General features: G+C 34.0%; 2 protein-coding genes across 2 annotated transcripts; both read right to left on the reverse strand.

Annotated features, from left to right (window-relative positions):
- Positions 1-8,096: 8,096 nt before the first annotated feature.
- Positions 8,097-19,426, reverse strand: LOC135670964 (probable LRR receptor-like serine/threonine-protein kinase At4g29180). Its single transcript, XM_065178770.1, has 9 exons — positions 19,415-19,426; positions 18,939-19,018; positions 12,473-12,617; positions 12,101-12,314; positions 10,779-10,914; positions 10,616-10,690; positions 9,880-9,960; positions 8,343-8,676; positions 8,097-8,243 (listed from the first exon to the last, which is right to left on the reverse strand). Exons 1-9 carry the CDS (start codon positions 19,424-19,426, stop codon positions 8,097-8,099), a joined length of 1,224 nt encoding a protein of 407 aa, XP_065034842.1.
- A 589-nt stretch (positions 19,427-20,015) lies between these two features.
- Positions 20,016-24,648, reverse strand: LOC135671033 (receptor-like protein EIX2). Its single transcript, XM_065178903.1, has 2 exons — positions 21,782-24,648; positions 20,016-20,341 (listed from the first exon to the last, which is right to left on the reverse strand). Exon 1 carries the CDS (start codon positions 24,571-24,573, stop codon positions 21,853-21,855), a length of 2,721 nt encoding a protein of 906 aa, XP_065034975.1. The 5' UTR covers positions 24,574-24,648; the 3' UTR covers positions 20,016-20,341; positions 21,782-21,852.
- Between the last annotated feature and the right edge of the window lie 2,116 nt (positions 24,649-26,764).

Raw genomic sequence — 26,764 nt, forward strand, 5'->3', positions numbered from 1 at the left:
ATCATTGGCATGAGTGATATCCATTTAAAGACCAACCTTGGCTGCAAGTTGGTACTTAAGGATGTGAGACATGTGGTTGACTTGAGGCTGAATTTAATTTCAGTTGGAAGACTAGATGATGAAGACTATGAAAGCAGATTTCACAGAGGGCAATGGAAACTCAGTAAGGGTTCTCTTGTTATAGCTAATGGAAAGAAATGTCATACTTTGTACAGGTTGCAAGCTAAAGCTTATGGTGAGCAGTTAAATGCTACAGAGAAAGACTTCAGTATGGAGTTGTGGCATAGGCGATTGGGACACATGAGCGAGAAGGGGCTGCAAACTCTTTCCAAGAGAGAGGTATTACCAGATCTCAGAGGTATACATCTGAACCCTTGTATTGATTGTTTAGCTGGTAAACAACATAGAGTTTCATTTGCTAGTGCTGCTTTGTCTAGAAAAATACATGCCTTAGACCGTGTTTATATAGATGTATGTGGTCCTTTGAGGACAAAAACTCCTGGTGGATCTGTTGATGTTCTTGGTATAAGTGGTGCACTTTATTTTGTCACTTTTATAGATGATTTTTCTAGGAAAGTTTGGGCCTATGCTTTGAAGACCAAAGATCAGGTTATTAATGTCTTTAAAGAGTTTCATGCCAGGGTTGAAAGGGAGACAGAAAGGAAATTGAAATGCATAAGATCAGATAATGGTGGTGAGTATACAGGATTGTTTAATGACTATTGCAGGTCACATGAAATCCAACATGAGATGACAGTTCCTGGTACACCTCAGCATAATGCAATTGCAGAGAGGATGAACCGCACCATCATGGAAAAGATCAGATGTATGCTTTCACAGGCCAAGCTACCCAAAAGGTTTTGGGATGAGGCTTTGAGGACTGCAGTTGATGTGATCAACTTATCACCATGTACAGCCCTAGATGGTGATGTTGCAGAGCATGTATGGTCAGGGAAAGATGTTTCCTACAAGCATTTGAAAGTGTTTGGTTGTCGTGCATTTACACATGTTCCAGATAATGAGAGGTCCAAGCTGGATGGTAAGTCTAAAGAATGTATTTTTCTTGGTTACTCACATGATCAGTTTGGTTACAGGCTTTGGGATCCAGAAAAGCAGAAGGTGTTCAGGAGCAGAGATGTGATCTTCTTTGAGGATCAAACATTTGAGGATTTGAAGAAGAAGGCACCAGCCAAGACTTCTGCAGAAGGATTAGCAGATTGTGACCCAGTTACTCCTCCAGTATATTAGGGTGATGGGGGAGATATGCAGGAAGATGGTGTAGAACTTGATATTGATCTACCTGTAGGACATGTTGAGCAAGAAGAAGTAGGAGAGCAAGTTCCCATAGAACCTCAGTTGAGAAGATCTTCTAGACAACGTCAACCTTCCAGAAGATACTCTACAGATGAGTATGTGATGCTTACTGATGCAGGTGAACCAAAGAGTTACCAGGAAGCAGTTGAGAGTGAGCAGAAAGAGAAGTGGTTAGCTGCTATGCAGGAAGAGATGGATGCTCTTCAGAAGAACCACACTTATGATTTGGTGCTGCTACCAAATGGAATGAAGGCCCTGAAGAACAAGTGGGTTTTTAGGTTGAAGACTCAAGAATATTGTTCTCAACCAAAGTACAAAGCTAGATTGGTTGTGAAAGGCTTTGGTCAAAAGAAAGGTATTGACTTTGAAGAGATATTTTCTCATGTTGTTAAAATGTCTTCTATTCGTGTTGCTCTTGGTATTGCTGCTAGCCAGGACTTGGAGGTTGAGCAGTTAGATGTGAAGACAGCTTTCCTTCATGGTGATTTGGAGGAGGAAATTTATATGGAGCAACCAGAAGGCTTCAAAGTCAAAGGTAAAGATAATTTTGTCTGCAAGTTGAAGAAGAGCTTGTATGGGCTAAAGCAAGCTCCAAGACAGTGGTATAGAAAGTTTGATTCATTTATGACAGAAAATGGATACAAAAGAACGGCTTCAGATCATTGTGTGTACATCAAATGGTTTGGTGAGGATTTTATTATTCTCTTACTTTATGTTGATGACATGCTTATTCTTGGGAAAGATATGTCTAAAATTGACAGGTTGAAGAAGGAAATGAGTGAGTCTTTTGCAATGAAGGACATGGGGCCAGCAAAGCAAATACTAGGCATGCAGATTTCTCGTGACAGGAAAAACAAGAAGATTTGGTTGTCACAGGAGAAATACATCGAGAAGGTATTGGAAAGATTCAGTATGAGCAATGCTAAGCCAGTTGGTTCTCCTCTTGCAGGTCACTTCAAGTTGTGCTCAGAACAGAGTCCGTCAAGTGATGAGGAGAAGGAGAAAATGCAAAAGGTTCCTTATGCTTCAGCAGTTGGAAGTTTCATGTATGCAATGGTATGTACGAGGCCAGACATCGCATATGTAGTGGGTGTTACTAGCAGATTTCTTGCAAATCCAGGCAAAGAGCACTGGGCAGCGGTGAAGTAGATTTTTAGATATCTCAGAGGGAGCTCTAAGGTTTGTTTAAGCTTTGGAGGTGGACCACCTGTGTTGACAGGTTACACAGATGCAGATATGGCCAGAGATATAGATACGAGGAAGTCTACTTCAGGTTATGTACTTACTTTTGCAAGGGGAGCTGTGTCATGGCAATCCAGGTTACAAAGGTGTATTGCTCTCTCCACCACAGAAGCAGAATATATTGCTGCTACAGAGGTATGCAAAGAAATGTTATGGATGAAAGAATTCTTACAAGAATTGGGGCTGAAACAGGAAAATTATGTGTTGCATTGTGACAGCCAGAGTGCCATCCATTTGTGTAAGAACCCAATGTTTCATTCCAAGTCAAAGCATATAGATGTCAGATACCACTGGATTCGAAATGTATTTGAAGAGAAGCAGTTGCAGCTTCAGAAAATTCATACAGATGACAACGGAGCAGACATGTTGACGAAGACCTTACCAAAAGAAAGACAGGAGATATGCCGACAGTTGGTCGGCATGGCTTCACATTGAGGAGTCATGGGACAGCCTCCCTTATGGGCTGAAGGGGGAGGTTGTTGGGCTGATGGCCCATATTCAGCCCATGTGGGCTTTATCAGCCCACAGCCCACACCCTCTCTTAACCTAACCCTAATTAAGATTAGGGGGGTGTGGTGGCTGCGTTTTAGAGGCAGATTAAGGCTATAAAAAGGCAGCAACGAGGCAGATCTTTGAGGCCACGGGATTCCAAAGAGAAGAAGGAGATCAAGGCAGAAAAGGAAGAGAAAGAAAGGGAAGAAGACAAGGACAACGCAGAGAGACTGTTCACAATCATCTAGCAGTGTTCTCATCTCAGGTTAGATCAAATCTACAGTAGACTCTTGCTGTGATTACTTGGGGAGGTTTTAGATATTGTGGGCAGTGACGTGATCCTTGTATCCCAGTTATTCTCTTGTGGTTGTTGCTAGAGTTTTGGGCAAGAGATTGAGATTTGTATATTCATTATTCTCATAGTGGATTATCTCTAGTTTGCCCCGTGGTTTTTACCCTTCACATTGAAGGGGTTTTCCACGTATATCTTGGTGTTCTGTTTGATTGTGTTTCCATTTTATTCCGCTGCGTATTTTGTTCTTCTAGTATTTGTTCCTATACAAAGGTTATTCCTCTTTTTATCCCCATCACAAGACTCGAGAACTTTACAAGTCTTCCATGTCTACTGGTGAAACGAAGAAGATGACTTGCATGCTGTGTGGAAGAAGTTGGCCTTTATTGGAGTTGATTCCGCTGTCGATTGGGCTGACAGGTCAAGTCTTCTTCGTGCAGAAGTGGAGATCAAAAGTAGTCCATGGAATCGGAGAATTTTGCGTGCATCCCTTTCCTCATCAGTTGCTGCTTTATAAACCATGAATGTTGGCTTTGTGATTTCACCGGCCATACACCTCCACCTTCTTCCTGTTCTTCTGATTGCAAGTGGGGGTTTTTAACATGGAGAGGGAGGTGTTGGAATTAAACTTATTAACCTATCGTAAAGAAATTCAATTTGTATCAAGAGAAAAAATAAATTAAATATCTAAGAACAAATAAAAAACTATTGATTAGAGGTTTTTAGAAAAGAATGATTTATTTTAAATATAATTAATATAATGTATCTATGGGACTATATAAACCTTGGTCATGAAACATAAAGTTTTAAAATTGTGTAGAGTTTTGAGTGAAAGATAGAGTATTTTGCCTTGTCTACTTTTCGATTGTGTGATAGCCATCATCTTACTCTTCCATTGTGTGATAGTCATATCTCTTTTTACTATCAAGTTCAACATTTGATATTAGAGCTTAGGTTAAGTTATGACCTCTTCTTCAAGCATCACTCAACTCTAAATCTTTTGATTAACAAAAGAAAATTATGACATGTGATAACAAAGAGATTTTCTCAACTACATAGCAGATGAGATTTTCTCAATTGCACGAGGAAATCTCGCTGCTCCATTGAGGAAATCCTCTCATTCATCATATATAAATAGGCACCATATAATACTAATTGAGATGTGTTTTCCTTGTTTTTATCATTTCACTCTTCGTTTTATCAATATGGTAAATCTAAATGAATGTTCTTCTAGACTCTCAAGATGTACGAGAGTTTGTAAAATATGAATTTGTTGAATCAAGTTAAATAGAATGAGCAATCAATATAGAAATAAGAAAATAACTAAAAAAATAGAAGAAAAGAGAAAATGACTTTGTTCACAATCTTCTAAGGGCCTGGTGATATAATGTTTGAAGTCATCACTCTAGTAAATACTTCAAAAGTATTTGGTGGTGTGGATCAAGTAAAATAGCTTCGTCTATAAGTTTTACTAGTTGATTTTGCAAAATTACAATAAGATATTTCTGAATCTATTTCTAATTACTTCTCAAAAGTCATTTCTATTGTTTATTAAATGAGACAAAATGGTGAACAAATAAGTGATGAAAGAGTGATAGAAAAAAAGTACTAAAATCTCTATATCCAAAGTTTGATTTTATTTTTATAGTGATTAAAGAGTTTAAAGTCTTAGAACAAATATCTTTAGATCAACTAATAGGTTTTCTTCAAGTTTATAAATAAAGACTTATAAAAAGAGGAGAAGAAAAATATATATCGTAAACACTATAAACGTTTACTCTAAAAAATAAATGTAAATTAAAATCTCGAAGAGAAAAAGGTTGTGGACAAAGAGGAAGAAGTTACAGAAATCAGACCAATTAAAAATCTCAAAACAATGAAGGTGATAGAAAAAATTTTAGCCGAAAAGGCTAAGGTTATGGTTGAGGATGTGGCCGAGGTCGTGGACATGATAAAAATTCTAAAAGGTCTGAAATTCAATGCTATGTTTACAAAAGGCATGGACATACTCCTAGTGACTTATAATAATAATTTGAAGAAAGATTAATCTATGATATAGTATCAAGTTTTGTTGAGAAAGAAAAGAACCAAAATCAAGTTTTGTTAATAACCTGTAATAATTTGAAGGAAGATCAGTTTATAACCTAGTATCTAGATACAGGAGCTTCAAATCACTTGTGTGGCATCAAAGAACTATTTTCAGAAATGGATACAAGTAATTCCAAGAACATTACATTTAGTGACCTATCTCAAAGACTAGTAAGAGACAAAGGTAAAATTTTTCTTAGATTTAATAATGATAAAAAAATACATATTTCAAATGTTTATTATGTTCCTAATATAAAAAATAATATTGTGAGCTTCGGGCAACTACTCAGATGTGAAAATGGTAAAGAACAAAATGTTTCCTTTACATTTATGCATATTTCATTGGTCAAATGATTTTAAAACTGATATTGAAATCATTTCTACATTATGGTATCTTAGATATACTTACTTAAATTTAAGACATTGAAACTTCAAGTACAATATGGTGGCAATAATATCATGAAATTGATAGCCCATCAAAGTTATGTGAAGTATATGTCATCGACAAACAAGAAAGAAATACTTTCAAATGAAGAAGAACAAAAAGAGCATGACATCGACTTGATCTAATTCATTCAGATGTTCGTGGCCCTATCAATCTAGTATCACTTATAGGAAGTATGTATTTTTTTTACTTTTACTGATGACAAAAGTGGCAAAACTTAGGTTTACATGTTAAAAGAAAAAAAAATAAGCAAATTCAAAGAATTTAAGAATTTGGTTGAAAGTCAAAGTGGTTATAACATTAAATGTTTAAAAATAAATAGGGATGACGAATATTAAAGAAATTTAAAAGTTTTTATAAAAATAATAGAATTTTACATCAATTCACCATATCATGCATGCTTCAACAAAATAGTATCTTAGAAAGAAAAAAATAAAGCTATACATATTATAGTCTGATGCATGTTGAAGAAAAGAAGAATTCCTAAAGAATTTTGGGGAGATGCTATTGCTTGTGCAATTTATTTGCTTAACAGATTTTCACAAGGTGAATTAGTAATATTACACTAGAAGAAGTATGAAGCATATAGAAATCAATATCTTTTAAATGTTGCGAAGGTTAATATGTTAATTGGGTAATATGTTGAACGAGAGGACGATGCGGCGAAGGGTCAGACAAAACACGGGATAAACCAATGACATGCCAAATTCATGCTTTGTAATTAATTACATCTTGATTGAAGTAGTTTATAGTGTAATTAAGTTGGTTTGTAGTGAAACTAAACCAACTTAATTAAGGGCCCATTGAACCTGATCTAGGGCTAAGTTGGACTCATTCGGAGGCTCAGTCAATGACCCAAAAGTCGGGTCAGGTGATGATATTGCTAGATTAGGTAGTGGAACCGTTAAAGGCTCAGCCTCCAAGACCCATTCTCTGAGGCTGTCAGGTGGTGGTATCGCTAGACTGGACGGTGGTACCACCTAGTGTCAGATAGTATTGGCGATTGTACTACCAGTACCTTGAAGACTTGGGATGAGACTATTTTTTACTTCAAATTTGAATCCATTTGGAGCCTATAAATATCTCACTCATCTCTGCTCGATTAATACAAAAACTGAGAACAAAATTATGTAAAAATGCTGTTATAATTCCTTAAGAGTTCTCTTTCTCTAACTTTATGTTTTAAATTCAATTTGAGAGAAGGATAAGAGAATTATAAAGATTATCTCATAAACCTGTGAAAATGAGACAAGAGTTGTAAGGGGATAGTTGGTCTTCATCCGTTAAAAGAAGATAAATAATAGAAGCCAATAGCCTTGACGGAAGAGGAATCAAAAGTAGACGTAGATCACAATGACCAAACCACTATAAAATTGATGTGCACTCTTTCTGCTTTTCGTTACTATTGTTTTCTGTTTTAATTGCTTATCACATTTGCTCAAAGTCAACATTTGCTCAAAGTCAAATACACTTTCGATATCATTTCTGATACAATTTCTTTTTTCGAATCGACGTAATTCAGTCCCACTTAGTATCGATTCGATCCTAACAGATCGTATCCATTCGACTAAGTGACACCTTTTTGGTTGCTCCAACACAGCTGATAGGCATCTAAACAGTTCCAGAACAACTAATATACATCACTTTTTTCAGTCAGCTGGAAGGAAGCAAAGTACTTAAAAAAAGAAATGTATCAATGTAGTACTTGGTAACCACTATGATGCTTTTGGAGAAGAAAACTAAGAAGATTGAATATTGTTTTGACTTCGCTCATACATTAATTTAACATTATTCCTATTTTGTAGATGTAAAAGGGGCAAAAATAACCATCCCAGAAAGGTGCAACAATTGTTTGTGATTCTGAATGTCTCAGATACAGTCAAGAACATTTTATCTATAGAAAAAAAGGTGCAGTTAAGAATCTAAAATGTTTATAAAAAATGAAAAATCGTACTGGATAAGTCAGTTACACTAAGCTCCAGAATCTTGACAAATAATGATCAGGGTACTGTTTTTGCTAGAAGAAAAAAAAAAAACTAACATGATAATATCTTATCAATTGCATTTATTCAATCCAATGATAATGTATGACAAAGGAAAGAGAGAGAAATTCTAGGTAGAGAATGAGAAATATACTGTCCAAAGATACAACATTTTCAGGTAAAGCAGCTTAAAACTGGATTCAATCTTCTCCAAGCATGCAGTAGCTCAGATCATAGAATACTATTCAACATCTTTTTTACCTGAAAGATGATCTCTAAGACTTCCACGAGCAGCATATTCATAAACAAGTCCAAGTTGATTGCTGTCTCTACAGTACCCGATCAAAGACACTAAGTTCCTGTGATGGACCCTCGATAAGAGAAGAGCCTGCAACCCAAAGAGGAAGATATATACTTAATTTCATTCATAACGTATTTGTTCATTAAAATGCTAGTCCACCAAAATGCATTCATATAGATTGCATACCTCGGCTTGAAACTCTTTCATCCCATGTGATCTGGAGCCAGAATTTGCAGACATGGACTCCTCAGATGATGTCCCTTTGACCATCCGATGTGAGTGCAAAAGTTTTACTGCAGCTTCAGTGCCATCATGTAATCGACCATGGTAAACATTCCCAAACCCCCCCTTTCCAAGTACAAGATCAAAATTGTTGGTGATGGCCTTCAATTCATCATATGTAAATCTATGGGTTTCGGGTATAGCAAGCGAGTCTTGAATTGGCGTCGCTATTATTTCATTAAAAGAAACAAAAAGAGTGCTGTTAACACTGCTTCTCATTGTAATGAAGGTGAAGTTTCTAGTACAGAATTCCAAAACATGCATCCACAAGTCACTTGTAAACTCCAGAGAGAAATTTCATGAGCTATGATTCATAATAACTCATATACCTACCAATGATCACTTTCCATTGTCTGTATGTTAAATATGTCCAGGATCATGTAATTAATTTAGAAAAGTTGTGTAGATAATTCTAAAACAGACTCTATAATAATGAGCGTAAAGAACATTGATGAGCCTAAAACATACTTTACAAATATAAAGGTGAAAAAGTTAGCTAAAAATTAACTGACTTAATTTTAGGCAATCACACTTATATGCAAGGTTTGTCAAGCTTTGGTAGAATGGTAGATAATAAATTATTATTTATCAATGCACTAGTTGTTTATAAGTTTGTATTACACATGGCTTAAAAATTGACTCACTTAATCTTGATCTATTTGATAAAGAACTTAGCTTTATCAAAATTTTAATCTTAGGCAGAATTTAGACAAGACTAGAATTGAAAAAGATCAGCATAATTACACCCCAAATCAGAGTTGGGAATGTTCATCATAATGAATGGTCTTATGGAATAGAAACTTCCCTTGAAGTAGTGTGTGGTATCAACCGTAAGCTTACATCTGTTTTAGCTGTTCGCTCCAACTAAACCATAAAAATATTTAGATAAAGATGTTGTTTGGATGCTAACATCTATGACAGATACAGTAACCAAGCTAGAAATCCTTGCTTTACGAGAGTCTCACTTTTGTTACCCTAGATAAAAGAGAAAAGAAATCATTTCAGCAATAAAGGAAGTTACTTTTCTCTATGATATCAGAGAAGACATGTCCTGATATTATACAGATAAGAGTTCTATCTCACTTCTAACATTGCCTTTTTGCTGAAGAAGAAAAGGACATTATACAACAAAATTGTATGTTTATAAGCTATTACTTGCTTAAAACCACTTACATAATTTTGTTGTAGATTTTTTTCTCCTCAAGAAGAAGAATAAAAGCGATGATAGGAGCAGCAGTATTATCAGCGCAAGGATGACAGCAATCAGCACAATGGTGAATTTAGCAAGCTTCCTTCCTTTGCTGCCAATTTGACATGTACTATGACAGAGACATATATCCGGATTGTTGTCCACTCTTTGCAGAACATAAAGTTCATAAGATATTAGTATTAGGTAGAAGGAATTGTGGGAAGATTTGGGATGTTAGACTACAGCACAAACCTCAACTCAAGCAATCCTTTTGATTGTCCATCACACAAAGAAGCTGGAATAGGCCCATTGAGTCGGTTATTTGACAAAATTCTGCAAAAAGTTTGATCTTGCTCAACCATTAGCATATAATATGTGGAGAAAGAAGCCCTGAAGCATGCGCACGACAAAGTTGAAGTTTTCAACATTGAAAACGCATGCACCATGTGAAATGTGTAAGAGAGAAAAATATGTTCTTACAGCACATTGAGTGATGTCAATTCTTCTAAAGAGGGCGGTATTGGGCCTGTTAAATCATTGTTTGACAAGTCCCTGAGACAAAATACATGGATTACATTAGTTAATGATATGTTTTCATAAGAAATTTCATTAAAAAAAAAAGTAGTTACATGTTGATCTATATAACTTTGGTCCTTGGAAACCAGATTTCATGAGTAAAGCCATATTAGAAGCAAAACACAACAATAGTGTTTTGGTTTAGTTCAGTTGTTATAGGATAAGGTTAAAGAAAACCCGAAGCTAGTGCTTTGGTTTGTAAACTGGTCCATCTGCATTCCTAATTTTGGCAACTAACATGAAAACACAAAAGCCTTCTGTTTATGAAGTTAGAAAAAGGAGATTAGAAGTGAATAAAATACACATGTACAAGGGTAACAAGTCAATTTCATGCAACATCTACAAATTGTTCTCAAGTTGTCTGCATGATGTTGCTAGCCAGCAGCCTCTGACGATAAATTTAGAAACTTACAAATAGTAGTTAAGGGCCTTCAGATTAGCCAAAGCATTTGATACAGCACCATTCAACCCATGATAAGAGAGGTTTCTGCAAAAGAAAATAAAGTAGAAATCATTACATCAGAATCAGTGCTTTTTATTGATGTCTTTTAAAACAACCAAATCTTGGAGCTTACAATGAGGTGACGCTTGGGGTACCAGAGCTTGAGTAGGTGCAATTTACTCCACTCCAAATGAATTGCTGCGGAGCACAAGGATCACACTGCCATATCTTCATCTGATATAATTTCTTTATCCCCATCATAGCATCAACTGTTAATTTTACTGGTTAAGCCAATATCTGATATGCTATGCAGAGAGAAATTCTTATTTACTTCATGAAAGAGATAGCTTCGGTGAAGATCAACCATGGTCCACCATACTGAATTCAATCTATTGTGAAAAAAATCCAAGGTTGGCATGTAATCGGATGCATGCCATATAGATGATTATTGTACCCCCCTCGGAACAAATTTTAATATTCATTTCAAAATAGTAAATGGGCTCCATGAAGCATTTTGACACAACTCTGCTCGGAAAAAACGTTTCACATGCATGAGCACACCTACAGCCACACCTTATATGATTTGGTTTAGATGTTTGTATGATCTTACCATTGATATTAATATCCAAATTGTGCTTGACCTAGCTTACGAATAACTATCTTGAAATGATATTTACAGGCACACCAGAACCATTAGATACAACACTTGTTATACGGTAACCCAGCCATTTTATATATTGTCAGTCTCAGTCATTTGTATTGTTGTCAATGTAACTTTTGTTTATCATCTCATACACGTCAAATCACCACGAGAAGTAAAAGCGCAGAAGAATATAAATTATGATTTCTGATAATGCATGGTTCAAGTGCTTGGACTCAAAAAGAATAATTAACATTTTTTTCCGAAAAGTATGCATATCCTCTGAACATAAGATTGACAGTTATGCATAATACCTCAAACATTTCATTGCAATAATCAAGTCTTTGGGATTATTGAACACTCCAAGTTGACCAAATGGATCCCTAAGTTTGTTCCCGTAGACTAATTATTTTAACAAAGGTAGCAGAAAATGTGCTTCATTTTACCGATGCTAAAACAAAATAAAGGAAAGAAACAATGTATTCATCTTCAACTTAATATGTAAACTTCAAATCAGCAATCGGCTAAATAAGCAAACAACTTACTGTATATGTTCAGGTAAGACACCAGTGAAATGGATGATGCACGGTTTTATGCCAGTAACATACTACACTTTTTTCCTTCAGAAAATGGATTAACGGGGGGAAAAGCATGAATGGTCACATTGCATGTTAGTCTTCCAAAAGTGTTCAAGTAATTAATAAGAAAAACACAGTTCATCTTGAGGGGGGAAAAAAAAAAAGAACAAGCAGATGATACAAGTTATTGACCGGACTAGAGCAATGGATGTCCAAAGTAGTGGTGGGATAGCATACCATCGGCTGGATCTGTTGCCAAAACTGAAAGATTAATAGGAATGTAAACCTCAGCAGCATTGAGGATTGGGGGAAGGGTGGAACCGGCCACCCTTGTCAGATTAAAATAACCATTTAAGCCTGGGTACGCCAGCCGATGGACGAAATGGACATGAGTTGCCAGTAGATATGCAGGACTGATGTTATCACTATCGGGTTCCCCGTCTGCTCTCACCTGAAAAATTCTACTTCCATTCCCACTTAAATAGTCGAAATCAGCAAAGTGCAAATAGATATAGAATGTTGTTTGAACACTCGAATTGAGGCCATAGCCCAAGGAATATTGCAATGTAAAATTATCTGCAGCAACAGTTGCAGTCATATTTGACCCACTCGAATTGAGACCACGCCTGGGACCTCATAAGCATCACCACCAGTGGTCTCGATTCCCAAAGAACTGCTTGTAAAATTCCATGTTTCACAGTCAATATAACCATTGCAAGGACGCCATGTCCTGTCATATTTGTCTTCTGGATACCTGTACAGCATGAAATTTGTGAACAAATCTATATTATTAAGACAGATTTGATTTTGACAGACTCAACCACTTTTCAAAGGCATAATAAAGAGAGATTATGCTAGTCGTGTTCCTTAAGACTCCTCCTTCGCCACACACGACAATGTTAATCATTGTCCTCATCGAGTTTGCTGTCCTCTCCCAAATTGTGGTAATTATCTCCTGGTATCTCCTATTTCTGCTCACTTATTTGTGTCAGATATATGTGATTATTTCTGAAACGTTGGTCCGCATATCTTTTTGTTGCATTACTGGAGTCTATAGCAAATTAGTGGAATCAAATTATAACATTATGCTAAGTTCATTTAGCTTGTTCTTCGTGTCTAACTTGTAAAATTAAAGAATCATAATTACCGTATTGTTCATTGTAATTTCACTTCTATAGACATATTTCAAAACCAACTAATTGAGAACAATTAAACATCATTTGATATAACATATTGACATATCCTTCCAATGCATAACTCTTCACGTATCATTTCAAATATGTCCAACAATATAACATTCGAAAATATAATAATTAAATATTTTAATTGCGTTAAACAAATGTAATATTGAAAAGCTTATTTTCAAAAGCCAATTTAACATTTGCAAATCACATAACTTCATTATTAACAAATTTATATTATTAAATTTGAAAACAAGTTAGACGTTGCATCTAACATGATTTTGTTTTCTAGTCAGAGTTTCTTAATATTTGTTTTGACTAGAGAGAGAGGAGTGATTAGGAACCATATTTGTTTTCTACTCACATCTTGCTCTCTCTCTCTCTCTCTCTTTTAAAATCGATAGATATATATGATAATTCTCTTTGTATATCTTCTCCTATTAACATCAAATAATTTATATCTTACTCTCAAGAGGAATCAAAGAATTTTTCACATTTTGTTCTCTCTCTTAAAATCAAAAGTTATATAAAATATCTATAGAAGAAATAAACCTCTTCAAAATGGCTCCTAAGAAAATGACATTCCAACCCCTTTGATATTGTTCCAATTTAATGGTAAGATTAACCCAAGTCATCCCGTCTACTCTATATCAAGTTTTCCTAGTCAAAACATATATTAAGAGACTCTTAGTAGAAAACAAAATCATGTTAGATGCAACATTGACTCTGTCGCTCCAAGTTATCTCTACATTATGCCAAAATTATGAATTGGCCATTCAACGACTCCTCTCTCTCTCTCTCTCTCTCTCTACACGTATGTATATATATATGTATATATATTCTTTGTAGTTTATAGGCAGCATACATGTATGTATATATATATATATATATATATATATATATATATATATATATATATATATATATTCACATCTTGTTCTCTTTCTTAAAATTGATAAATATATATGACATTTATAAAAGAAACAAACCTCTTCAATGCTACTCCAATTTAGTAGTAAGATTAATCCAAGTCACCCGTCTACTTTATATTATATCAGATGCAAACGTTGATTCTAGTAAAAAACAAAGTATATCAGATGCAAACGTTGATTCTGTCACTCCAAATCGTCTCCACATTATGCCAAAGCCATGAATTGAACAATCGACTAATATATTTGGATTATTTAATTTTAGGTTGAAGTAGTAAGAATAGCCTGTTATATTATTAATCAATCTCTCTCAATAGCGATTAACCTAAAGATGCCTGTGAAGATGTGGATTGATAAGCCAATTGATTATTCTTCCTCATCAGGTCACATAGTATCTACATCTTTTGATAAGCCAATGGACTCATATCTTATTAGGCCAAGTACATATATATTATTTATTCCTAAAGTTTCAACATAGACTCAACTAACTTCATTTGTTGCTCTTACATATGCATGTTCAAGCAAGTTTGTTGCCCAACACAACCTTGATTTGTTTTACGACTATTGTTCTTTGTTAAATTAGAATTTGATTACCTAATATATGGATTGGATTCAAAGGCAACCAATGTCCATTTCCAAAAGAATTTTTATCTTAAATCTTTTTAAATCTACTAAGAGAAATTTAAGAACACCCAAATGTGTATCTCTCTCATCGACATCTTAGATTTATGGTATATGTATCAAAATAAATTCTAATTGATTAAAAATTATTATTTTTATTTAGATCTCTAATCTAAATTCTAGTTTACCGTAAGTCAAAGTCTTCTTGGCCAACAACGTGTAGAAAAAGAATCCATGGAATGCAGCTTAGGGATGTGAGGTTTCTCACCGCTCATCTTCGTCTGTCAAACAGTGCTTATCCCACTGATTGAGAACGATGCTATCGGTTTCCAAAATTCTATCTAATCATAAAGTTTAATTTATTATTCCAACCATATATATATATATTATATATATATATATATATATATATATATATATATATATATATATATATATATATATATGTATGTATGTGTGTGTGTGTGTGATTGATATATGGAAGTAGAGTATAATAATCTTTGACCTCTCACTATATAAAAAGGCCCGTAAGGTATATGTTTTGAGATCTGAACTCTCTTAGATCATTTATTCTTTAATATAGTTTAAGAATCAAAGAGTTTTTTTGGGTACACTATTAATATAATTTTATAGAGTTTGGTTCGAAGACATCTTCACCCGATACCGGATATGGATTAAGATCATGATTAGTTTGGACTGAGCATTCGATGTTGAATAATCAAAATCTAAATTAATAATATACATGCATTTACTTCTTAATCTAGTAAGTAATATTTTGCTGAGAGAAAATAAAAGAGGGGAGAAATTGGGAGAGAAGAGAAAGAGGAGCAGCAGCCTAAAGAATGGAAGAAAAGAGAAGAGAAATTGGAAATCTGTGGTCATCATCAATTGATGCAATTCAAATGGAGTCAGCATGAGAACGCAACCACCAGAGAGAGATCCATGGTGACAAGCATGTTCTTGCAATGGGTGCTGCTCGAGAACAAGAAAAAGCTATGCACATCGCAAGCAAAGTACTTGGCTGACCATTCACCAGAATCGGTGCTGCCAACCAACCTAAGCAGACTCGGCCGATGAAGTTTCTCATCGTTTCCCTGCAGCTCAACTCCTCGATGCCATCCGCAGATTTTTGCTTCAGCAGGCAGTATACATATACATGTACCTATAGAGAGAGAAAGAGATTGAAACATGACTTTAATTTTTTTTTGCTAGAGTCTCTTACTTCTAAATTGAAACAATATTGAAGAGGTTGAGATGTCATCGTCTAAACATTAAATTGGAGCCGTATTAAATATCATATAAATATCATACTACTAAAGGATTAAATTGGTGACAAGATGTCTCTTACTACTAAAGGATTTATTTTTTTTTATAAATATCATATATATATATATATATATATAGATTTTAAGAGGGAGAAAAAGATGTGAAGAATATATATATATATATATATATATATATATATATATAGAGAGAGAGAGAGAGAGAGAGAGAGAGAGAGAGAGAGAAAGAAAGGAGTTTGGATGTTCAATTTCAATTGATGGCTTTGGCATAATGTAATGAGGACTTGGAGTGATAAAGTCAACGTTTGTGTTTGACATACTTTATTTTCTATTAGAGTCTCTTAATATTTATTTACTAGAAAAGTCTAATATAGAATAGACGGATGACTTGGATCAGTCTTACTATTAAATTGGAGCAGCATTGAAGGGGTTGGGATGTCATCGTCTTACCACTAAATTATAGTCGTATTGAAAGGGTTTGTTTCTTTTATAAATATCTTATATATTTCTAGATTTTAAGAGAGATAAAAAATGTGAAGAATATATATATATATATATATATATATATATATATATATATATATATATATATATATATATATATATATATATATAAGAGGAGTCTTTGTTAATTGGATGTACAACTCATGACTTTGGCATAATATAGAGGCGACCGAGTCAACATTTGCATTTGATATGATTTAGTTTTTTGTTTAGAGTCTTTTAATATTTGTTTTGATTATGAAGATATGATATAGAGTGGATTGACGACTTGGGTTAGTCTTACCCTTAAATTGGAGCAGTATTAAAGGGGTTGGAATGTCATTATCTTAGGAGCCATATTAAAGAGTTGTTGTTAGTTGGATGTTAATTCATGGCCTTGGCATAATGTAGAGATGACTTAGAGTGATAGAGTCAACGTTGCATCTAACATAACTTTGTTTTCTACTCAGAGTCTCTTAATAGTTGTTTTGACTAGGAAGATTTGATATAGAGTGGACGGATGACTTGGGTTAATCTTATCATTAAATTAGAATAGTATTTAAGGGGTTAGAATATCATTATCTTAGAGTCATACTCAGAGTCTCTTAATATTTGTCTGACTAGGAAGACTTGATATAGAGTGGATGGATGACTTAGGTTAATCTTATCATTAAATTAGAATAGTATTAAAGGGGTTGGAATGTCATTCTCTTAGAGTAAGAGGTTTATTTCTTCTACAGATATTCTACACATCTTTAGATTATAAGAGAGAGAATATTATATGAAAAATACTTTGATTCCTCTTGAGAAAAAGATATAAATTATTTGATATTAATAGGAGAAGATATACAAAGAGAATTACGCTTGAGTGGAGATGATCCAAATCTTTAATTGATCTCACATTATAAAAAAATTAATTTTCTCCGGATAGACGAAAGTTATCAAATTATTTTAAATAGAAAAAAATGATGATGTCAGGCTTATTAGAAAAAAATAAACTACCAAATAATAATTCTAAAATGTTATTATCCATAATCTTTTGGAATACCAGCAATAAAAACTTTTAGTCGACGCCTTTATATATCTAAACTATCATATAATAATTCTACAATGATTAAGAATGATGAGTATCGCTATATCATTATCTATAGTATTTCGAATCCTAGCGATAGAAACTTTTAACTCACGTCTTTGGATTTGTTGAAGCACATCAACTAATTCAAGAAAGAGAAACTAACAATGAACAGATACCTACAAAAACAATGTTAAAGAACTTCTATTTTATAACTACCTCAAATATTGCAGCGGCTCTTTTTTTTTAGTTCCATCACCTCCAATTACAAGACCTATTAAATCCAAAAATCCATGCATTTTACGCAATACAAAACGAAAACACCCATAATGTCCACATATAATAGTAGTGACATATTGAGCTCTCAAATACAAATAAGTTCACCAAAGATATCCCACTAATGGATTATTACATCACAAGTCTCAAGAGTTTGAACCATAAACGATATAATTTATTGCCTCGATGCATAACCAAATTCAATCTACTCATTGGCATCTGAAAAATTTTAACAAAAATATGAGCAACCACAACTTAGTAAGCACCAAAACTCATATAGTAGCAAAACTTATCATAAATGCATTTTAGAAAACTATACATAAATACTAAACCCTCTTTTATTCTTAAATAAAGAATAAACATGCTTTTCAAATCATCACTTTTAGCATAACAAGCACATAAGATAATATAATCTTTGAAAATGTTTGTATAACAAGACATAAGTGGATATATTTCATTTTTAATGCAAAGATTATTTTACTAATTATGAATAAGTATAAGTATAACTAAGCTTTCACATCTAAAATTCATTGATAGTCATAACTATAACAAAAGACATATATCTAATGGCTATAACCATATTATATCCCATGACAAGAATCAAAAACATATTCAACCTCCATGGTATAGGTAAGACATTTATCCCTATGTTATGCCCCATAAGAAACTAGTTTATGAACTTACGAGTAATATATAACCCCAATTGGTAAGATCCAAATTAAAACTAACATATTGAAAAATTAACCATCATTTAAAATAACATATTGACATATCCTTCCAATGCATAACTCCTTACCTATCATTTGAAATATGTCCAACAATATAGCATTCAAAAATATAATAATCAAATATTTTAATTATTTTAAACAAATGTAATATCAAAAAGCTTATTTTCAAAAGCCAATTTAACATTTGCAAATCACATAACTTCATTATTAACAAATATATATTATTAAATTGGAAAACAAGTTACACAAAATCATTTGATACTTACGTTAATCATAGATTATTATAACTAATATAGTGATCAATACTCTCCTTCTTTTCCTAAATCATTCCAATAATATAAACAAATCTAATAAACAATTATAATATTTTCTTTCTTATCGGTGACTATTTTTTTCTCTAAGTTCATATATATATATATATAATGGCAGCGGTGGGGCGACGGAGTCCCCAATGGCTTGGCCGTCGTAGTTGCCGTGAACGAAGGAGGCCCTTACGAGATACCTGTCCCCTTCCTTCAACCCGGGCACGGCGTAGCAATTGCGAGTTCCGTGGGGAAAGCGTCGAATCCTCCCACTCTTAAACTAATTTAAGAATTAGAAGGTTTTATCAAGTACACCATCAATGTAATTTTATACCGTCTCTATCAAGAGTAGATATGGATTAAGATCATGGTTGGTTATGAACGATTATTTCATGTAGAACAATCAAAATCAAAATTAATAATATGTAATCTAGTAATATATTGTTGAGAGAGAAAAAAAAAAAAGGAGAAAATTGGGAGAGAAGACAAAAAGAGGAGCAGCAGCGTAGGAGACTGAGTATAAGAAGAAAGAACCGAAGAAAAGAGAAGGAACACAGAATAAAAGAATCAAATATAATTGTAAATCTGTGGTCATCATCAATAGATTGCAATTCAAATGGAGTCACCATGAGAACGCAGACACCAGAGAGAGATCCATGGTGACAAGCAAAAGTACCTGGTTGACCATTCACCAGAATCACTGCTGCCAACCAATATATATATATATAGAGAAAGAGAGAGAGAGGAGTTGTTGTTACTTGATGTCTAATTCATGACTTTGATATAATGTAGAGAGGTTTGGAGTCAAATAGAGTTTGACATGACTTTATTTTTTTGGTAGAGTCTTTCAATATTTGTTTTACTGAAAAGATTTGATATAGAGTAGATGGATAATTTGGATCAATCTTACCACTAAATTGGAGCAATATTGATGGGTTGAGATGTCATCCTCTTACCACTAAATTGGAGTCATATTGAAAGGGTTTATTTCTTTTATAAATATTATATATATTTTTAGATTTTAAGAGAAAGAAAAAGATGTGAAGAATATATATATATATATATATATATATATATAGTATCTTAATATTTATTTTGACTAGAAAGACTTGATATAAAGTGGATTGATAACTTGGATCAATAATAGGTTTATTAAAAAATCTGAACTATCAGATAATAATTCTAAAACGATTAAGAAAGATGAGTATCGCTATGTCATTATCTAAAGTATTTTGAATCCCAACTAATTCAAGGAAGAGAAACTAACAATGAACAAATACCAACAAAAACATTGTTAAAGAACTTCTATTTTCTAACTACTTCAAATATTGCAGCGGTTCCTTTTTTGAGTTCCATCACCTCCAATTACATAACATAGACCTATTAAATCCAAATCTATGCACTTTACACAATACAGAACGAAGACATCCATAATGTCCACATATAACAGCAGCAGAAGCATATTGAGCTCTTAAACACAAATAAAGTTCATCAAAGACATCCCACTAATGAATTATTACATCACAAGTCTCAAGAGTTTGAACCATTAACGATTTAATTTATTGTCTCGATGCGTAACCAAATTCAATCTACTCGTAAGCATCTGAAAACAACAAGGATATGAGCAACCACAATTTAGTAAACACCAAAACTCATATACTAGCAAAACTAATCATAAATGTATTTTAGAAAACTATACATAAATGTTAAACCCTCTTTTATTCTTAAATAAAGAGCAAACATGTTTTCCAAATCATCACTTTTAGCATAACAAGCACATAAGATAACATAATCTTTGAAGACATTTGTATAACAAAACATAAGTGGATATATTTCATTTTAATGCAAAGATTATCATTCACTAATTATGAATCACTATAAATATAACTAAGCTTTCATCCCTTTGTATAACTAAGAATAACTAAGCTATAACCATATTATATCCTGAATCAAAAACATATTCAACCTCCATGGTATAAGTAATACATTTATCCCTATATCAAAAACATATTCAACTTATGAACAATAGATAACCCCAATCGGCAAGATCCAAATTAAAACCAACTAATTGAAAAATTAACCATCATTTAAAATAACATATTGACATATCCTTCCAATGCATAATTCCTTATGTATCATTTAAAATATATCCAACAATAAAACATTCGAAAATATAATAATAAAATATTTTAAATAAATATAATATCGACAATCTTATTTTCAAAGCCAATTTCACATTTACATATCACATTACTTCATTATTAACAAATATACATTATTAAATTTGAAAACATGTTATACAAAATCATTGGATACTTACCTAAATCGTAGACTCTTATAATTGATATAGTCATCAACACCCTTCTTCTTTTTTTGTAAATTAGTCAAATAATATAAACCAATCGATTCAATAAATAATGATGATATTTTCTTTCTTATCATCATTTTTTTTCTCTAAGATCACAATATATTCAATGATTTTAGATTAATTAATCTATAGTCCTATTTACTCTATGATTGGTAGGAGATGAATAGGAATTCAAAATCATACATATATATATATAATCTTCCAAATTTTAAACTTATTCTCTTGATATAAAAACGACATCCTTATTAAATCTCACACCTCTTTTTTTTTTCCCCTTTTCTTCCTCCGTGTCCAATCCACACACTAGTCAAATTATAATGTCTACTCTATCATTTCGAATACAACGTGTTTTTTCCTTTAAATTCAATATAAATATAAAATATTTTTAAACTATATCTTCGTATGGAAGACTTGGTTGTATGTTATCTTCCTTTTCTAATATTTCTCTACTTTAAAACTATTAGCCAACTCTTGCATGATGTTATTATAATGAAAGCCTCAAATAGAAGAAGACCATAAGTAACCACATTATATAGAAATACCAGTCTTCAAACACCATAAATAAAGCAGTCCATCTTTTTTTATATCAACGACATAAATTCTTTTTTCATTAATCATAGCCAGCATCTACAAATCTAAAATACCATATAAATAAAAAGTAGAGTAACTACGTACCTTCTCTCCATCTACCATAAAGTCTTGGATCATCCATACTAGAAATTTTAGAATTAAAGTCTAAACAATCATCAAAAGATTAAATACCATTGTACCCAGAACCAATCATACATATCATCAATCATATGGAAATAAGCATGCCTCCATGCGTCTTTGAGGAAGAGAATACCACAAAAGGTCCAAAATCCCATCACATATCCTAGTACCATGCTGATATAGAACCATAGCCACTCGGGATTCTCCTTCTTGTACTCTTGCAAAATATTTTGAGTTGATTTATTGTTAAAACAACTTTTGGAAATTGGTGGTCCACATAAGTCAGCATTGCCCATATAGATGGATGGATCATTGAGTGTTTGGAGTTGATGACCAGATGGTATCATTCCCGAAAGATTATTATACGATAAATTCAAATAGCTCAAGAAATATAAAGCCGATAAACTCTCAGGAATGTTACCAGAAAGGTCATTTATCGATAGATCAAGGGATTCTAATGATATCATTCCTCCTATCTCCCAAGGAATTTTTCCTTGTAAATGATTTCTTGACAAATTTAAGTTTTTGAGTCCTGCAAGGTCTCCAACTCCTTTTGGTATCTCTCCGGTTAGATGATTGTTTGAAAGATCTAAACTTTTCATAAGTTGCATGCTGCAATGTAAATAATAAAGATCTTGTCCCTTCATAAAGACATCTAATTCATTATAACAAAAATCATTATATTGTGATGTCGATCTCATGGTACTTAAATTACCAATGTTGTGAGGTATTGATCCAGAGAAATTGTTATTGGCAAGATCCAATATTTGAAGCTGTTCAAATCGAGCAAGTTGCCAAGGAATAACTCCAGAAAACATATTTGAACGTAGACGAAGTACTAGCAGTTGTTGTAGATTATCTCCCATCCATAGCGTTATACTTCCGACAAAATTATTTTCAGCCAGATCAAGAAGCTGTAACTTTGTACAATTTTTCAATGACAAAGGAACCTCACCCGAAAAACTATTATTTTTTAGTTGCAATAGCTGAAGCTCACTTAAAAATCCGATCGTGTGTGGAATTTCACCCGAGAAGTGATTGTTGCCCAAATTCAAGAGAGAAAGATTTTGTAATGATTTTCCCAGACAATAAGGGATCTCACCAAGTAATTTGTTGTTCGAAAGGTCAAGGTATTCGAGACCACCTGTCCATTGGCAGATTGATGAAGATAAGCCACCGTCAAGCATGTTATTTGAGAGTGCCACTGATTGAACATCATGCCATATCGGCAATTGCCCTGTAAAGAAATTATTGGAGAGGAATAGAGTCTCAAGTGTAGATGGTAGCATCGTTGGCAATGGACCTTCAAATCTGTTGGAATCCAAATATAATATTTTCAACTTGGTGAAGTTCAAAGAAGATGGCAGCTTGCCTCTTATTTGGTTGTTGGAAAGGTCTAAAAATATGATGGTAGAAGATGAAATATTCCCAAACCAAGCGGGCATTGTCCCTGCAATTTTACAATAATCCATGGATAACACTTGGATCTGTGTTTGGAACTGCAACCATTCTGGAAATTGAGGTCCCAACTGACATTTGGTTAAATATACAAATCTGAGTTGGAAAGGAGGGACCCAACTCTGCCCAATTGATATGGTGATGGGGTTGTAAGACAAGTCCAACACTTGCAATCTCGTAAGATTCTCAAAATGAACTTCTGAAATGACGCCTCCGAGAGAATTATCACGGAGATACAATTCAGTGAGATTAGAGAACTTACCAACGGAGGAAGGCATGGAACCGTTGAATAAATTATATCGGAGATCCAAAATGATGAGATTCGTCATTTGCTCTAGCAAATCGCTCAAATTTCCTGTCAATCGGTTGCCTTGCATATGTAATTCTTTCAGTCTACGGAGATCAACCATGGATCTCGGTACGGTACCCTCGAGTTGATTGTCTCCTAGATCAAGAAAAGTAAGAGAGCCCAAGTCTCCAATTGTATCGGGAATAACGCCATAGAACCCAGAGCGATGGAGATCAAGTTGGGTAAGACTAGTAATATTCCCCAACCATTTGGGTAAGGTGGAGTCGAAATTATTCAAGGAGAGATCAAGGACGGTAAGAGAGGAGGTGAAGTTGACATGGACAACAGAAGCTGGGATGGTATCGAGACCAACATGAGACATACTTAACACTTGGAGGGATGGCAGCATGTTCACGGATGAGAACCAATCTGGGACATCGATTAGCTTCAACCAGCTCAAGTCCAGGTGCTTCAAGGAGGTAAGATCCGAGAGCCAGTCGAGGTTGTCGAGGGATGTAAAATCTAAAGCATCGTTTAGATCAAGAACGTAGAGGCTCGAAAGGTTCCCCAGCCGAGCAGGTATTCCTCCCATGAAATTTGAAGAAGATAGATTGAGGTATCTCAGTTTCTTGAAGGAGCCGATGAATTCCGGTATGCGGATTCCGCTGAAATCATTGAAGCTAAGATCCAAGTGCCTCAGATGAGATAAAGCAAGCAATGACGAGTTCATCCTCTCACCGCGTAATGCCCCATCAAGCGTATTCGTGTTCCGGAGGTCCAGCTTGACGACGTGGCCGGTGGTGGCGCGACAGATGACCCCCGCCCATGCGCAGCAGTCTTGGCCTACCCAAGAAGATAGCCGGTTATGAGTGTCGTGGATGCCGGCTTTGAAGTCCAACAGTGCTTCCCTCTCCATGCTGAAACACCCACTTGTCACCGTGGCCCGGTGGAGGAGGAGGGCCAAGAGGCACAACGACAATGATGATAAGAAGCGTAAAGGGAAACCCATGGCGCGCAGTTTGATCTCCCTCCCTTACCTAACTACCTACTCCAAGCCGCCACAGTCAGAAGAACAGGATGAAGGTGGAGGTGCATGCTATGTGTGGTACCCATTATCCATGATATATAAATTGGGCATAGCTCACTCAGCTTGCTTGCTATGTGTGGTTGGAATAATAAATTAAACTTTATGGTTAGATAGAATTTTGATTTATGAATTCTATCCAAGATATAATTAAAATTGAAACCTTAAGTTTACCCTTTATAAAATAAGAGCTCATGTAAAGTAATACTTTAGGTATAAAATTTGAGATGAGAGATGAATTAAAGTTTTTATATTAAATACATAATTTTGAATTTTGAACTCGCTTCCTTATTTTTCTCTATCGTCACTTTCAACATAACATCATGTGACGTAAGAGTGAGGGCCAAGTATTTGTTCCATCATCCTAGGGGTAAAATGAAAGCCACCATGATTAATACGGCATTTTGGAAACTGATAGCATCGGTCTCAATCGGTGGGATAAGCACTGTTTGACAGACGAGCGGTGACTTGATTGATGCAGAGAAGATGAGTGGTGAGAAGCCTCACATCCCTAAGCTGCATTCCATGGATTCTTTTTCTACACGTCGCTGGCCAAGAAGACTTTGACTTGCGGTAAATTAGAATTTAGATTAGAGTTCTAAATAGAAAAATTAATTTTTATGAACATAAGGATGCGCCAAACAAACTACAATTTGACTTGCGAATAACATCTATCATTTTCTCTTCTTCTCTTCTTTCAAGTGAATATTGGCTCTCTCAAATCTTAAGCAGCACATCAAGCATAATTTAGTGTAAAATCTTAAAAAAACTTGCACGCGTTGGTTGAAGCTTGGATTGTCATAATGACAATTTTAGGACAGAAAGTGCCTCATCTGCAGCGTAATATGTTTTCTAGATGCTAAAAGAGTACTGTATTCCCCCTCTTTTAGAAGCATCCTCTTGGTATAACTTTTTTGTCTAGGAAAGACGTCAAATAATATCATGGACGAGCGTGCTTCATACGGAAAGATATACCGAAGAAAGTTAATTGGGATAGCTACTCAACTCGATAGGGTAACCATCCACTTAGGTGAGTGGGCAAGACTCGAGAACTTTACAAGTCTTCCATGTCTACTGGTGAAATGAAGAAGATGACTTGCATGCTGTGTGGAAGAAGTTGGCATTTATTGGAGTTGATTCCGTCGTCGATTGGGCTGACAGGTCAAGTCTTCTTCGTGCAGAAGTGGAGATCAAAAGTAGTCCATGGAATCGGAGAATTTTGCGTGCATCCCTTTCCTCATCAGTTGCTGCTTTATAAACCATGAATGTTGGCTTTGTGATTTCACCGGCCATACACCTCCACCTTCTTCCTGTTCTTCTGATTGCAAGTGGGTGATTTTAACATGGAGAGGGAGGTGTTGGAATTAAACTTATTAACCTATCGTAAAAAGATTCAATCTATCGATATATCAAGAGAGAAGTTCATTGTATCAAAAGGAGAAATAGATTAAATATTTATAGAAAGATAAATTAAATTGACTAATGATTCTTAAAAGAGTTTTTAGAAAAAATGATTTATTTTAAAAATAATTAATATAATATATCTATGGAAACTTTATAAATCCCATATGTTATGTCATGAAACATAAAGTTTTTAAATTAATGAAGAGTTTTGAGTAAAAGATAAGAGTATTTTGCCTTGTCCTGCTCTTCTATTGTGTGATAGTCATATATAATCTTTCTATCCTTTGATTGATAAAAAAAAATTATATTATATAGTATATCTAAATAAAAATTCTTCTAGGCTCTCAAAATATACGAGAGTTTGTAGAAAATGAATTTGTTGAACCAAGTTCAATAGAAGGAACAATCAATATAGAAGTAAGAAAATAACTCAAAGATAGAAGGAAGGAGAAAATGATTTTGTTCACAATTTTCTAAAGGGTTGATGATATAATGTTTGAGATCATCACTTTAGTAAATACTTCAAAAGAGGCTTGGGAAATACTTCAAAAAGCATTTGATGGTTTGGATCAAGTAAAAAAACTTCGTCTACAAGTTTTACGAGTTGATTTTAAAAAATTACAATAAGGTACTTCTGAATCTATTTCTAATTACTTCTCAAAAATTATTTCTATTGTTCATTAAATGAGATGAAATGGTGAACAAATAAGTG

The sequence above is a fragment of the Musa acuminata genome, unplaced genomic scaffold (assembly GCF_036884655.1).
Source record: "Musa acuminata AAA Group cultivar baxijiao unplaced genomic scaffold, Cavendish_Baxijiao_AAA HiC_scaffold_1137, whole genome shotgun sequence".
Lineage (NCBI taxonomy): Eukaryota > Viridiplantae > Streptophyta > Magnoliopsida > Zingiberales > Musaceae > Musa > Musa acuminata.

Excerpts from the sequence above, each read along its gene's own strand:
- LOC135670964 (XM_065178770.1), bottom strand. Across the intron at positions 12,315-12,472 it reads CAGGCGTGGTCTCAATTCGA|GTGAGAGCAGACGGGGAACC; the intron begins GTGGGTCAAATA and ends AGAATTTTTCAG. Across the intron at positions 10,691-10,778 it reads ACCCCAAGCGTCACCTCATT|AAACCTCTCTTATCATGGGT; the intron begins GTAAGCTCCAAG and ends TTTCTTTTGCAG.
- LOC135671033 (XM_065178903.1), bottom strand. The coding sequence starts at position 24,573 with ATGGGTTTCCCTTTACGCTTCTTATCATCATTGTCGTTGTGCCTCTTG.